The sequence below is a fragment of the Anser brachyrhynchus genome, assembly GCF_964034855.1.
Source record: "Anser brachyrhynchus genome assembly, chromosome: 2".
In the NCBI taxonomy this organism is placed as follows: domain Eukaryota; kingdom Metazoa; phylum Chordata; class Aves; order Anseriformes; family Anatidae; genus Anser; species Anser brachyrhynchus.
This window is the reverse complement of record NC_137695.1, coordinates 140098546-140114110: the sequence shown is the minus strand read 5'-3', so window position 1 is coordinate 140114110 and position 15565 is coordinate 140098546. Positions and strand designations below refer to the sequence as shown.

The following is a 15565-nucleotide window of genomic DNA, read 5'->3' as shown; positions in this document are numbered from 1 at the left end:
GATGTGAATGACTCTAACACTTTTAGTGTCAATAAATGGAACTGTTACGTGAATTACTGCTGGCTGTGAGAGAGGACCTAGTTTCTTTTCAGTTGTGGGATACCCTCTTGTTGGTGCTTTTTTCTTTTTTTCTCCCCTTCATTCCAGATACTGAGGGAAGTGGTCCATAATAATCAGCTTTTAAGGTTAAGAATGCTTTTATTTAACTTACCTGAGTCTCGAGTCCTAGTCACTATTTTGTTTTTATATTTATTATGAGGTTGAGGCTGAGAACTAGATCCGTTGAAGTTATTTGTTACTTCTGTGTTTTCTGAGGGAAATTTTTGCATAGCTTCCTGTTAGTTTCATGAGTGGTTTAAGCAAAGTGCTTTAAGTGGTTCTGCTGCCCAGAGAAGCTATCCTGACCTTCACTTGTGTGGTGGCATGGAAACTTAATTTTGGGAGCCTGATTAAATTTTCAGTCAGATTTGTGTGGACTTTTGGGAATGGGCAAAGCTTTCTCCTGAAGCAGCAGCACGTGTGCTGATGGTAGTGCTGCATGTGGTAACGTAGCACCTTCGTGGTGCTGTCTGACTGCCTGGTTAACTCAGTCTGAAGACTGCTGCTGAAAGGGGTTGTTCTCTTCACACCTGGCCTCCATATCCCATATGAAGAATTATTTCAAGGCAAGATAATGCCCTGAAATGGCTGGTAGAGATGTGGATATCCCACCTTGGCCCAAGGAGGGGTCTTGCCACAGTGATGAGGGATGGAAATAGGACTGTCACTTCTATAGCAGTGAGGTGGTAGTCTGGTTCAGCTGTCCTGTCAGTCAGTATTTCTGGACTTGACTAATTTTCAGTAGCCTCTTCTGTGGGTGGATAGTAGCTGTAGTTTAGTAAACCATAGGAAATGGATAGTTCAGTGATGATCACTACTTCAGAGGAATTCAAGTTTTCCGAAATAGTAGCTTAGGTGGTCACAGTATGAGTTCATCTTCCTGAGTTTAACTGTGTGGTATTAAAAATATATATATAATTTTAAAAAATGTTGCTTTCTTCCAGATAACCGTTGTTGTTAATGTAGCTGCCATTTCAAGGTTTGTACTGAGAGCTGCAGCTGCTAGCTTGGGAGTGAAGTATGGCACTCTGAAAGAAACGTTCTGTGGAGGAACTTGTAACCTTTGCCATCAAAGACGTGGCTTTGTGAAGGCCAGCTTTCACCATCAGTTCTGTTCTTCCTTAATTCTAGGTCATAATTCTAGGTCATCTTTGGAGTTCTGTCTGTGTGCATGAGTGTATGCACATCTGTGTATATGTATCCACTGGGGTCAGATGTGTATCCACAGGGCTTTGTTCTTCCAAGAGAAAGGCTGAAGTCTGAATTTCTGGGTTACAGGAAAAAAAATTGTTTTGGTTAAGACTTCCTTGGGAAATGAGGTTAGAAGAGTGACAGAGAGCAGTTCTTGTAGGGAAACTGGTTTTGTGCACTAGTCTACCATGCTTGATTGTACATGTGGGTGCACAGGAGGCACATGAGTTGGAACTGGTGAATCTGAAGAGCAGAAATTCAATTAATAGGTAGGATTTCTTTTGTTGTTTTGATATTTATTTAGTTGATGGTCTCTCTAGCTGATGTTTTAAGTAGCTGATTATTCACTTAAGACCCTTGTCTCCTCTTATAGAGGATCTTATGTCTCTTCTGGATGCTGACATACATTCTGCTCACCCAAGTGTCATTATTGATGCTGATGCTATGTTTTCAGAAGATATTAGTTACTTTGGTTATCCATCCTTTCGGCGCTCATCACTTTCCAGGCTAGGCTCATCCAGAGGTAATTTTGCACCTTTTTTCTTTGTAATAAGTAGCTTGCTGTGCAAAAAGCTAGTGATAGTGCACACTGGTGGTTTACTTTCTGATTTAATGCGAAAGTAGACTGTGATATGTTGTCAAATGTAGAGTAGACAAGTAGATTGTTAGTCATCAAAATTATTAATGAATTGGTGAATATCAGCAGGTAAGTTCTGTAAGAACCTTGATAGTCATGCGTTGTTAAAAATGGAATTGTTGATCATTGATGTTGCAAGATGTAAAATTTTTGCATGCTGAATTTATTTTAAACTGTGTAGTGTAAATACCTACTAATACATATAATGCATTACAAATATTTAATTAGGCTCAAAAATCAGTAATGATTGTTGACATGCAGCATTCTTCATCTATTTTTTTTCTTGGTTCAGGTTATTCTTAATACACTGTTCTTCACATTTCCTTAAGTATTACATGACAGAGGTTATATTTATGGAATGAGGAGAAATGTGTTTAAATACCAAGGAGGGGAGAAGAAATTAAATTTGATTTTTTTCAACTTGATTTTTTGAAGCATTTTTATAGCCGATTAGAGAGAACTATTGGCAGTTGATATCAAGACCATGAGTTGATATCAAGACCTTGTGGAAGTGTTCTTGGTTTTGTTTTGTAAAGCATATTACACACAAAAGATTTAGAACAGAACGTGCAGCAACTTCCTAGCTTTTTGAAGCTATTTTGCAAATACCTAGTGTATTTCAAAACTGTTAATCCAACCTCTGCTGTGATTTTTTTTGTTGTTTAGTATAGTGTTGTTGCCTTTCATGAATCTGTTCTAGTATATTAATTGCTGAACATGTAAGTTCCTGTCACAAAACTGTTAGTCGGGGTCAGTGTGGTGATTGCTAGAAGATAAGTCCAGTAATTTATGAAGTATATCTGTAAGACAAGCTGTTATGTTTGGCTTATGTAAAAACTTTGCCAATTTTCTAATACAGCAAAAGACCCAAGGCTTGGTGTAATTTATTGAAACTGATAGAGTAATGTGGTCATCTCATACATGTAATTTCAGTTGACTTTTGTGAGCATAAGTGAAATACTTAATAGGTTAAATGCATTATGTGCATGTACAAATATTCAGCATCTGACATAACTCCTTCTAAATTCCTCCTTTTTTTTCCTTTCCTAAGGTTATTCTATATAAGACGTTACCACGAATTTTATAATCCTTATTTTCCATGCATAGTTGACTCTTGGAAAGTTAGTTTGATTACCTGATTTAAAAAATTTATCTGCATGAGCGAACTGCAGAGTACTGGCTTTAGACAGTTTGTAGGCCAATTGGAGGGGAAGCATTTTGGTAAGGAACATTTTCCTACAAGGATCCTTTTTAAAAACTTGTCTGACTCTTGAAAAGTTTTCATTTGATCTACTCAAAACAGATGCACTTTAATTTGTTAAATCCAGTCCTACAGGATACCGCTTTAAACACAAGGGGTTGGATTATCAAACTTGTGTACAAGAGCTTTTTTAATGCTTGCTTTCTTTAACTTTTTCAAATTACTGTTTTTTTTGGAAAATTATTATGAAACTCTCTAATAAATACTCTTTTTTGGTTTGCATAAATATCTAACAGATGGTATCGACCTAGATTTTTTTGTTACTTCATTGATTAAAAACAGTACTACAAAACTCCGTATTTTGTACTGTAAAACATTAAATTGCTATGTTTACTGCATTTGGCCTCTTATGATGCAAGTGAAAATGCTGTAGCATTTTTGATGATGCACAAAATCATTTCTTTATTTCTAGCTTACTATTTTTATATTTAGTAATTCTAAAGTACATATGCTTGAAAGGGTTAATATTTTGAATGTTGCATGTCAGGACTTTTTTATTTTTAATCTTTGTGAGTAGATTTAACTGCTGTTAGTTGCATCCTGAAGGGTCTTTACTAGAGAGTGGCTTACTTTTATCCCACTGGTGTGACCCAATTGCATACCAGTTCTCCTTCTTCCCTTAGAGAGAGACTCTGAGCTGTTGCGTGAACGTGAGTCCGTTTTACGTTTGCGTGAACGAAGGTGGCTTGATGGAGCCTCATTTGATAATGAAAGAGGCTCTACAAGTAAGGAAGGGGAACCAAACCTGGACAAGAAGAATACACCTGTTCAAAGCCCTGTTTCTCTAGGAGAAGACTTGCAGTGGTGGCCGGATAAGGTACTGAATTTTTTTGCCTATTTTATTTGCATGCTGTACAATAAATCTGTTGTTTTGTTTTTCCAATTAAATACTCTGTTTCCTTGTTGAATAGCTCATCTTAGTTTGTGAGAGATAATATAATAAAGCATATTTGTTAACACACTTATGAAAATTGTAACTAAGTGGTTACAGCCTCATAGTTAAGACATTAATAACAGAAGCATTAATTTTGTTTTCCACATATTTTGAATACACAGCTGTACTTAAGTTTTTTTCTTTTCATACGTAGGTGTTCAAAGAATTTAATTGGCAAAAGGAAACTCGTAAAACAGTTTATTCTATTTATTGCTTTATTTTCCTGTCTCTATTTTTTTCCTTTCAGACTCAATATAGATAGAGAGCTTGAAGAGGGAGGTGAATTTAGAAGCTTATTTCTGCTTACAGCAGCTCACTTTTAATCCCTGTCATCTTTTTTCTGGCATTCAAACTGAGAAATGTAGATACCTAAAAAAGAATGTTTATCGAATAGTTCTTCTCCCAACCAGACCTTATGTGTCTGAGGTGTGATTTTATTTAATTGGCCAGTAAGTTTGAGCTTCTTTGCCAGTGAAAGCTGACAGCCTTTGTCCCTCTTGCTTTGTCATGATGGTAGAATGAGAATGCCATCTAGCTTGGGTAGAGAGAGAGATCTATTTTTTTTTAGCATAAGAGTAAATTTAGTCTACATTTGGAATACTAAATTAGCTTTTTTTATGTCCACTGCTGTGTTTTGATAGCGTTACTATCACCATTATTACTGTTTTGTTTTTCACTACTTCACTACCGTTCAATATTTTAGCAGTAATAACTTACTGAATTAGGTGTTAGGCTTTTTGTTTCCCCACCCTGATGTGGTTTTTCGCTTATTTGTAGACTCAGCAGATTATGCCCTAGGATAATTATTGCAGGCTTTTATTGGACATCTTTTATGGAATTAACTTGCTACGATGTCTAATTGCATGCTTGCTCAGTTTAGAAATACTGGCATTCTTTCCAAAAGACATCTTTGCATATGCACTCCTGTAAACCCTAACTTCCAGTTAAATGCAGGTGTCTTACTAGAAGGAAGGGCCTTTCATCTTTATCTAAAAGTAGTTATACTTTTTATTCTATCCCTCAGTTGAACATTCATAACAAATTGTTCTATGTCTTTCTTGCTGTAGCCCCACTTCTAAGTTTTGTTGGGGGTATGGTCCGAAAGAAATTCTTCAAAGTAAATCATGAGGGAGATGATATAGCTGAAGTGCCAGCTCAGATGTTTCTTCCATTTTGAGAATTGGAGAGGAGATCTTAAGATGTCAATGGAAGTTGGAAGTTAAGAGTGAGTTGGGGAGAGATTCGAGTACATAAAGATTTGCTACAAAATAGCCAGTCTTGTTTGCAAGATTTTTCCTTCATTTTTCATTCCTTTCACGTTTAGCACGTGAAATGTAGTAATCTATGATGAGGATGGTAAACTTCGGTTTATGGGAGGTAGAGTACCAACCTGAAAGGGATGGACGAAACTCATGGAGAGCTGCTGGTGTTCCCAACATTATCGACTTCACACCTATCTGACACTAATGATGTGAAGCATTGCATACAGAGTTTTTTTTCTACCACATAAGTGAAATCAATTCCAAGAATTCAACTCAATAAATTAGTTCTTCTAATAGCTCAAGTCTCACTGGACCATACAATTAGTAGTCTGTGCCTCTTACCAGTTGAAAATATTGTGACATACCTGGCAGAGCCGATCTGTAGTATGACAAGTACAGCTGTTTTTTCTTCCTAGATTGTAGTTAGGTGCAAACTGAGCTTTATTTGGTTTGTTCAAAGTAGGTATATTCTGTTCAGCTATTGACATGCAAAGATTTTTGTCAGCAATCTGAATCATCTTCAGGCTATGTAATTCCTCCGGTCTGAACTCAGAGTTAAGCACATGAGACTCAAATTGCAGAACTAAAGCTGTCATGTCATTTGTGCATCTTTGCACTGTTAATCTTTTTGAGTGGTGTTACAGAGGTGTGTGTAGCCATGCTCCTGATTTATGTGTCACAACTGCTAATATTTTGATGGGAAAGAAAATTTATGGATGATGGGTCTCTTCTATACAAAACATCTTCTATATTGGCAATATAAAAAGTCACAATGATACTGTCTTGGAGCAAAAATTAATTGGTTTCCATAATTTGAGGAATTAGGACAGATGACTTTTTTAAAGATTCCTTTATGCTGATGAAATAGTTGCATCTCATTAAAGTACAGTAGGTTCTTTTTCAGAATATGAAATATGTGATAGCAATTGTTAATCATGACTCAGATTAGCATTTATGCTGCTTCTGTGCTATGCTGGGAGATGCCCTCCAGAGCAATAAAATTCTCTTACAGCTTAACTAATTTTAGGTTCTTTTATCGTGGTATGAAAGAGAATTGCTTGTGATTTCTTCTTTCTGCTGCATTCTTTCTCTTCCTCCCCAAAATATTGTTGAGCACTTTGAACTGTTGGTAAGAAACATACTAAATTCATACCTTTTGAAATGTGCGCTCCTATGCGTGAAAATTGTTTTTTTCATGTGTGAATCCAGATTAACGAAACTAAAATTGTTTGTTTCCACTAGTAAACTTCTGAAGCTGAAAGAAAAGTCCCTTAATTTAGGGGAAGGGTAAATGTACTGGATGGTGGGCTTTTTTTTAATAGTCTGACACGAGTTCAGTTTCCCATCAGATAGCTGAAAGGGTTACATGTGGTATCTTCTAATCCAAGAGGCAATTAAATATGCTGATCTGGGAGATAACTATTGCAGAGAACATTAGTTATTGTGCACCTGTCTTTCAGATTTGAAGCTCTAGAAGACAATTTTATAGCATTTGATTTTACACCAGCTACTTCATTTTTTAAAAGCTGTATTTTCCCTAAAGTGGAAGGGAATGTTTAGTTTCTTCTAGTAAAGAAGTTGAGAAAGAACATGGTTGTCCTGTGGGTACAATGGCTGAGGAGTGGTAAATGCCCGTACAAATGTTTCTCAGTAAGCAGAAGTAAATATTTTGTGAAGTTAGGAAGTTTGTGGGTCTGTAGTCTGAGATTCCTTTCAATGCAAGGGGAAAGAGGGCTTGGAAAAGAATAGTTATAACTGCTGAGTATTTGATGCCACATTGGTACGCAACCAAATCTGAGAGAAAAAAGGGCCTGTGAGATCCAGGTAGTGTACAGAATAAAGCAGTTAAGCTCAGTGAAATGCGGTATTTCTACTGCTCAGTACGAGGTGTGTTAAAATCTTAGGAAGAAGAGAAGGAGAGGAAAAAAAATATGAAAGTAGTCCATAATTAGAAAGTAGTCCATAATTAGAAGCTTGTCTGGTGTGCTAGGTCTTAATGATGTATTAAAGTGACATCTAGCACACTGATTTTTTTTAATTTGGTTGTGTTTACAGTTGTCTGTTTCCCTTAAGTAGTGGAAGAGGGAATTCGTTTAATCGATGAGGTAGAGAACTTGAAAATTAATGTCTTATTTAGTTGGAAGATATCTTTATGAGTTTACTATGGAATAATGGAATTATATTCCTTTATTGTTCATTTAAAAAAAAAAAAACAACACAATTTTAGAAACTTTTTAAATGTTGGAAGTTGAGATCTTCCCAAGCGTGTGAGCAGTGTGTTGTTCTTAAAATATTGTGGAAGCTCTTAATAAACCATCAGAGTTAATTGCAATGTATATTTTATTTCTCAACTGCAGGAAAATGCTATCTGAGCACCCACTTTTTCCTTCTTCACCCTATCAGCAGCAATACTGCATTTTTTTTTGTTTGAGGGATTGCTGAGCTTTAGACAAGCTGGAATACATTTTTCTTTTCAGGTTCTGTATACATTGGAACTCTGGAGAAAACGGTTACAAGAATTTTGTTATTTTTTAACTTATATCTGTTACATTAAAATCTTGATATGCAGGTTGTATAACTTCACTTTTTTAGACCTGATATGTCTGTATTTACAGGATGGAACAAAGTTTATTTCTATTGGAGCCCTGTATTCTGAGCTTGTGGCAGTTAGCAGTAAAGGAGAACTCTATCAGTGGAAGTGGAGTGAATCAGAGCCTTACAGAAATGCACAGGTACTGTACATCTTTAAATCCTGCCTTTGGAATGTTTTACATGCTTTGAATATCTAAAATATTTTTTTATTGTTTCCAAAGAATCCTTCACTACATCATCCACGAGCCATGTTCTTGGGATTAACCAATGAAAAGATAGTGCTCCTGTCTGCAAATAGTATTAGAGCAACTGTTGCTACTGAAAATAACAAGGTATGAGATGAGTGCCTGTTGCCGAATTTGACAAGCTGTTTTTTCCACTTACTGGCAGTGTGTAGTAGAGAAGTTAATCCTTTAGCTTCAGTAGAAAGTAAAGTTAGTTTATTAGAAGTAAAGTTTAGCTCAGTAGAAAGTATTTCACTTGTTCATTCAGCTTTTTTGAAAAAAAAAAGAATCCAGCTGATATTTTGTAAAAATGTAAAAAGTAAAAGTCAAAAGCAACAAAACCAAAAACCCAACAAAATGACCAAAACCACTTGGATCTGGTAGATTTACAGTTGAAAATGGCTATCTGAAGCATATCTGTTTTTGTCTAGTTATTGGAAATGCTCAACTTTTTGCTGTTATAGTTAAAGCCAATATGGGTTTTGGAACAGAGATGCTTGTTAATGTAATTACTGGAAAAACGAAGGGCATTGAAGCGTTCAGTACTGTAAATTTACCTAAACTTATTTTTATGCCCACTTTAGAGTGAACTTGATACTGTGAAGTATTGTTGGTAAAGCATATGCACTTGTTTTATTTTATGATGCATACCTGCATTTTTGTCACTTATTTGTTTGGTACTGGAAATAGAGGGGAAAAAAAAATCCTGCAAAGCTCTTCTTTAGGGAAGTAAAAGGTGCTGGTGGATAACATCCCAAATGGGATCATTGCTACTTTTTTTTGGTCATTTCAAAACCAGTAAATACTATGTTATTGGTGCAAATCTCTCTTCTTCCTTTTTTTTCCCCTTTGTGTTCTCTGTTCCTTTCTTCCCTTTTCCCTTAGGTTGCTACCTGGGTGGATGAAACTTTAAGTTCAGTAGCTTCCAAATTAGAACACACTGCACAGACATACTCAGAGCTTCAGGGAGAACGGATTGTTTCCTTACATTGTTGTGCTCTTTATACATGCGCTCAACTAGAGAACAACTTGTATTGGTGGTAAGTAAATAGTGTGTTTATGTATATCAATGTAAATCCATCGACAGTCTTCATGTCCTTGGTTCTTAAAGTCTTTGCAAAACTGCTTGACCGCAGTTCCGGGTTCTGAAACTCTGTGCTTGAGCTTAAATTCAGTTTTTTAAAGTGTACTTATTCTTTTCCTTCATGCTTAAAGCTTTTCAACCCAGTTATAAAATCTTTAAGGGAATAAGGTTATTCTTTTAGGAGACTTTCATAAATGCTTTAGTATTCAGATACATCAGTACTGCACAGTGTAAGAGAATAATCTTCTTTATGCCTTTCAGGCATTTTTCAGGTTATAAATGTGGAACAGACTTACCAGATATGAAGTCCACATTCTCCTGTCAGGTTCTGTTAGAAATTGTGGTCTGTTAGTTTGTGGTCCGAATCCTAAAGAACTGAAAAATAATACTGGATGCTCCCTCTGCAGCTTGTTGCTGAAATTATCTACCTCATAAACATTGCAAAATATAAAATGTTAAAGTATTCTAACAATTAAAAGATTTATGTTCAATAAATCCCTCAAAAATAACACCTGAAGTTAATCTAATTTGATTGAATTTATTGAGTATTACTACTGTGTTGTCAGGATGCATTATTCTTGTCAGTGTGTCAGGAGTCACACACAGCACTACATCGCACACATAGCATAGTCCAAAGCTTAAATAGATTATTGGCATGGATGAGTTAAATAGTTGAAGATGAGTTGGAAACTGGTGCACTGAAAGTTGATCCTATGAAATAGCTTTCTTACTAAATTCTGATCACTTTCTTGAAAACATCTAAAGGTCAATTGTAGCTAGGCTTGTAAACTTAAACACAGCTATTTTATTCTAACTTCTAGTCCCAAATCTCAACATCAAAGCTCCTCTGGTTCTTGGCCCTTTCATTATGTATCACTGCTGACACACCTCACTTAGAAGTAATTACCAAGTAAGGAAAGTAGTAAGCCATAACATTGGAGATATTTGGCTTTAGAACCTGATGGTTTTACTGTTTTTAGAATAATTGCTCCAATATGTAAAAAGGCGTATTATTAACATTTACATGTAATCTTTGAAAGCTATTTATTAATCAGCATGTCCTTTTTGGGAGTATTGTCAGTATGTCAGTACTGGTGATTTTCTGTTAATCAGATGTAGACAGAAGCTTGTTACTACTGACGTACTTGGTTACAGTTGGCTCTAATATATTAGACAGGACTTTGGTCCTTGCAATATTAGGAATTGATGTTTTTCATCTTTTACTTAGCATGAAGGAGGTTTCCAAACAAAAGCATCTAAAACTTTAACTCACTGGCTAAAACATGAAATGTTGAAATCCTGTAGCATCAAAATAATCAGCATGCTTAACTGTGTACATCGGTGTAATTTTCAGCTAAACTGAGTGGATCTAGTTGCAAAACCAGTTGCAGGTTTTTGTTTTTTTGGTGTGTTTTTTTTTGCCTTGTAGCTGCTTAAATCTGCCATAAGAGTCTGAAGTCTATCAGCCATTCCCCCAGAGAGGAGTAGAAGCTTTTAGAATTTAAAAGTAAAAAGAGGTTTATCCTCTTCCCCAGTAACTGCAAATTCTGGAAGCTACCACTAGTCATAGGAAAGGCATTGTCAAGTTCAGAGGAAGCAACCCGCAACTTCCAAGTTGTGACTGAAGCACGCTGTCTGAGATAGAGGTCTCAAAACATTTTGGGCTAAAACGAAAGCTATTCGGCAGTAACATATTTTGTGCACTTTGTCTTCCTCCTTCTCTAATAGATTTTCTGTTTTAGATGAATTTGGAAAGTGATGATGAACAGAGAAAAATGTCATTTATGCAGTTCTTTGGGAGAAGATGGCACAGAGGCTTGTATATTTAATCGTGACTTCTTTAAGCAGAAGGAATAAATTGTTCAAAGCTTTAAACAAAGCATTTCTTTCACAGCCTTTATTAAAAATATGTATTTTTCCACAGGGGTGTAGTTCCTTTCAGCCAAAGGAAGAAAATGCTAGAAAAGGCCAGAGCAAAAAATAAAAAGCCCAAGTCTAGTGCTGGTATCTCCTCCATGCCAAATATAACTGTTGGAACCCAGGCAAGTGTAACAGTCACAGGTGACATTTTTAGTGTTGTACGATGAGCTTACAGCATGTTCTTAAAAAATAAAAATCAGGTTCCGTTCCTGTTGTGCACCAAAGTTGTATGGTATTAAAATGGTACATTTTTAATTACATGACTGTGAAGTGATGTGTCCTGTTAATGTTATTTTTTTACTAGTATGGTTATTGCTGCAAACATGGAGGAATGAGCTGTACACATAAAAAGTGTTTTTCTTTTACCCACCTATTTTGTATTTTGTGAAAATGAAATTTCAGTAATATTCTGGCTCTCAATAGAGCATGGAGCTTTGCAGATGTTTTTGCATTTAAGCACCTGCAAGATCAGGGCCTGGGATTGATGTATATATGCAGCGGAATAGGCATTTGGTTTGAAGCCTTTGTCAAAAAGTTTAATAGCTGATACAGAGATGTAGGATTCTTTTTGTGATTAGTGTTAGACTAACTATGAGAGGAAACAGTTCCTTCCCAGGGAGCACATTTCTTTTGGTTCCCAATACATTCTAATCAACTCTGGGAGGAGTCTTTGTTTTTAGATGAATCCCTCCTTTTGTAATTGAGCATCTAAATACTGTATATTAAACAGTTGCACTGCTAAAGCTGTTACTTTCAGCTCTGAAATGCACAATAGCCTCTTAAAAAAAAAAAGTGCTTAGTACATCATGCTGACTTTCCTTTTCTCACACGCTTCTGTAAGGTTTCTTTCCCTTTTTTTGACTACTACATATGTTACCAAGAAAATGCATGCATGTATGGTTTCCCTCAGTATAGCCTACTGTTCTCGTAGAAATAAATATTTCTATCTGCAGGTGTGCTTAAGAAATAACCCCCTCTATCATGCTGGAGCTGTTGCTTTTTCAATCAGTGCTGGAATTCCTAAAGTGGGCGTGTTAATGGAATCTGTTTGGAACATGAATGACAGCTGTCGATTTCAGCTTCGGTCACCAGAAAGCTTGAAAAACCTGGAGAAAGCTAGCAAAACGACAGAAGCAAAGTAAGTGTGAAAATGTGAACACACGCAAAGAGAACATGTATTGGATATTCTTTAGAACTGTTGATTGATACGAATTTAAAAGAAGAGAGGTCAGCTTCCAACTAAGGGTGTTTGTTTTCTGTAATATTTTATACATTTTCCTTTATGTTATAAAACTTAATCCCGGATTAGGAAGCACAGCACCATTCTCAATGTTGGATGCATACCCTTGAAAGTCAGGATGTTAGTTCCGCGGTAGGAAGCTACTTAGCCTCAAAAAAAATAAAGAGGAAGTGTTGTTGTTACTTCAGAAGATAGAGAATATGGCTGGTCTCTTGGACGCAGAGACACTTTGTCCATTGTCATGGAAAAACCCACATTCCTTCATTTTAAATAAAACTTTTTATTTTAGACCTGAAAGCAAACAGGAACCAGTGAAAACCGAGATGGGTCCTCCACCATCCCCAGCTTCCACTTGCAGTGATGCATCTTCAATAGCCAGCAGCGCATCAATGCCATATAGTAAGTAATGTGTAGCTCATGGTGATGTAAAATATTTGTCTAGGTAAGTTCTCGTAAAAGGCAGTCCTAGAAAAATACTGTATTAATTTCAGAATCTGATTAAAAGTAAAAATCTCTTTCAGTCTTCTGGTGTGAACCACAACATAACGTAAAAGCTTTTATAATAGAATTTAGATAGTCAGTGAATTATCAGTGTTAAATTTAGATGTAGTAGTACAAGCAGTGACTACTTGAAGCGAGGTGTATCTAAGCAAATATAACAGTTCTCAGAATCAAAAACATCTTTCAGGAGGTGATCAGCAGGAAGTCTGAAGATAGTTTCTTGTATGTTTAATTGGAATGTGATAGTGAATTTGTTTACAACCCAGAAGTTGAACTCGTTTTGGATAAATTCCTTTTAAGATTAAGGTGTTCTTACACAGCTTGCCTTGCAGGTGAACTTCAGTGCATAAAGCAGTAGTTGGTCATCTTTATCATACAAAATGCCTAAAAACAGTCATTATTTACTGATCTATGAAGCAGGTGGGAAGTTTTATAGCGTATGTTCTACTTTTTAAGTACAACTAAACTTTTGAAGTACAACCTAAAAGGCTGTATTAGAATTTGTCACTGACCTCTTGTGCATCTGTTTTTTTTTCCATTTAAACTTACATATTTTTAAAGGCTTAATTACAATACCATCATTTGAAGGAATCTTTTCCTTTCTTCTACTTGTTCACACAGTGCAGTTCTAAGAAGGTGTTCACTTAAAGAATTGAGTTGCCTCATTCAGTGACCAAGAATCTTGTAGACGTAGATGTGCAGCGCTGACTTACTGAACTAGTGGTAGAGGCGCATGCTACTGATGCCTTCTGTTTGGCAGTTCTTTCACCTGTAATTATTCATTCATGACTATAACTTTGTGTGGGATTTTGAACTAGAGTTTGAAGTTAAGCCCATTGTTAGAAGTTCTCTACTTCCTCCTTTAATTATGTTGATGATATCAGTTATACTATAGAAACTTAGGGAGATAAAGATTCTAATCAGTGCTAATTTAGATATGTTAGGTATTTAAATTTGTTCCCAAGTGGGTTTGAGTTTACTATGGTTACTGTTCAGATGATGTCTTTGCAAAAAATCTTACAGCCTAAATAGCTATTTTCTGCCTCATTTGCTACTCCTCTAGGTGTTTACTGAAAATCCATAGGTTAGTGGGTAAGCAGACTTCTTGCATGGATGACAGGAAGCCCTGTAGCAGGGCTGAATGAAGGGTCTTACAGTGTTAGTCTTGTTACAACATAAATACCTGAGCCCTACCAAAACAATTTCTTGTAATTATTTTTGCTTAAATGTCCTTAAAAATAGTTTTATTTATCTAATAGCCTTTATTAGTGTTAATTTCTTGGGGGGGGGGGGGGTATGTAGTTGCATAGTATACTGTTAGGTAGTTCTGATGGTTGTAAATCCAGCTTGTTAATCTCTGTTATTAATTTCTAGATTTGAATTGAACATTGATGCTATTTTTTTGGGAGGGGGACACTTGGTGTTTACTAAACAGTGCATTTTGATACTGATTAAATATTTCAAGTCTTTTTTCATTAATTACTTTTTTTTTTCTCAGAGCGACGACGATCTACTCCTGCCCCGAAAGAGGAGGAGAAAGTGAATGAGGAGCAGTGGTCTCTGAGGGAAGTTGTCTTTGTAGAAGATGTTAAAAACGTTCCTGTTGGCAAGGTTTGTCTAAAATCCACTCTCCTACTGTCTTTTTAAAATGATTTTAGATAAGCTAACTGTTAAAGTGTTTTGCGCTATTATATATGGTATGCTGATAGTTTTGGGGATGCACGAGAGTTTGTGACTAGTTATATGCTAGTCAGAATGCTGCAGCTGTGTGACTTGTTGCATTTTTGTTTATGCATAGCACAATAATACTAATAGACTGTGTTGTGAGGAAAACATGCTACATCTTAAAAATCAAGTCTCTTAAATTGAACCAAAATATTAAGAAATAGATGGGATTTAATTTGAAAGATTTTTTCTGGTGACTGGAACAGTAGCTACTACACTTCAGTGAGATAGTGAAGAGGTGCATGTGTTGTGACTGACTTTTATGTGCACATCAACTTCATGTTTGGGTGACTCTGATGGTCGGGCAATCAAAGAACAGGAATGTTTTGATTAGAAATAATGTCCTTTGTTTACATAACTATAAAATTATTTGATCCAGCAAATCTGTTTGGTCCCTGTATTTTTTCTTTCATTTTCTTACTAGTAAGCCCTTCAGTATGAGTAAGCAGTAAAGTATTTGGTTTCTACTTCAGCATTGTGTGATGTTAAGGGGGATTAGGTCATCTAGATACTTCTTTGCCGTGCTTATCAAAAATAATGACAATGGGAAGGCCCAGAGATGTTTTCCAGAAAATTAAAACACTGGGTTGCTTTCTACCTGATTCATAGAGGATGTTTTAAAAACAAACGCATAATTCCAGCAGAGGAAGTAGCTGTCCAACAGGAGGCAGTTAGATTTGTCATGTTTGCTATACTTGCACACTTAATGGATATACTTGTTCTAGAGTGGAAGGTTTGCCTTGAGCGGTATATTTGAAGGGAGGAGGCCCACAATGAACTTTTATTTTCATGTTTAGATCATTTCTGCAAAGAGGAGTATGGAGCAACTTAATCCATTAAAACCGTTCTATTTTTGTAAACGAGGTTTTTAGATGTAGTTGAAGTCATTTGAACC

General features: G+C 36.0%; 1 protein-coding gene across 17 annotated transcripts in view; it reads left to right on the top strand.

Moving 5' to 3' along the window:
- Positions 1–15565, top strand: part of UBR5 (ubiquitin protein ligase E3 component n-recognin 5) — an 83861-nt gene that overhangs the window by 30378 nt on the left and 37918 nt on the right. For 12 of the 17 annotated variants that reach the window (XM_080580625.1, XM_080580624.1, XM_080580619.1 and 9 more), the window contains 9 exons: positions 1664–1813; positions 3794–4005; positions 8000–8116; positions 8198–8308; positions 9086–9240; positions 11209–11326; positions 12158–12342; positions 12734–12843; positions 14444–14556. In XM_080580625.1, coding sequence (XP_080436751.1) covers positions 1664–1813; positions 3794–4005; positions 8000–8116; positions 8198–8308; positions 9086–9240; positions 11209–11326; positions 12158–12342; positions 12734–12843; positions 14444–14556 — 1271 coding nt within the window. The remainder of the gene's footprint in view (positions 1–1663; positions 1814–3793; positions 4006–7999; positions 8117–8197; positions 8309–9085; positions 9241–11208; positions 11327–12157; positions 12343–12733; positions 12844–14443; positions 14557–15565) is intronic. The other 5 variants (XM_080580621.1, XM_080580618.1, XM_080580626.1 and 2 more) reach the window with 2 other exon arrangements.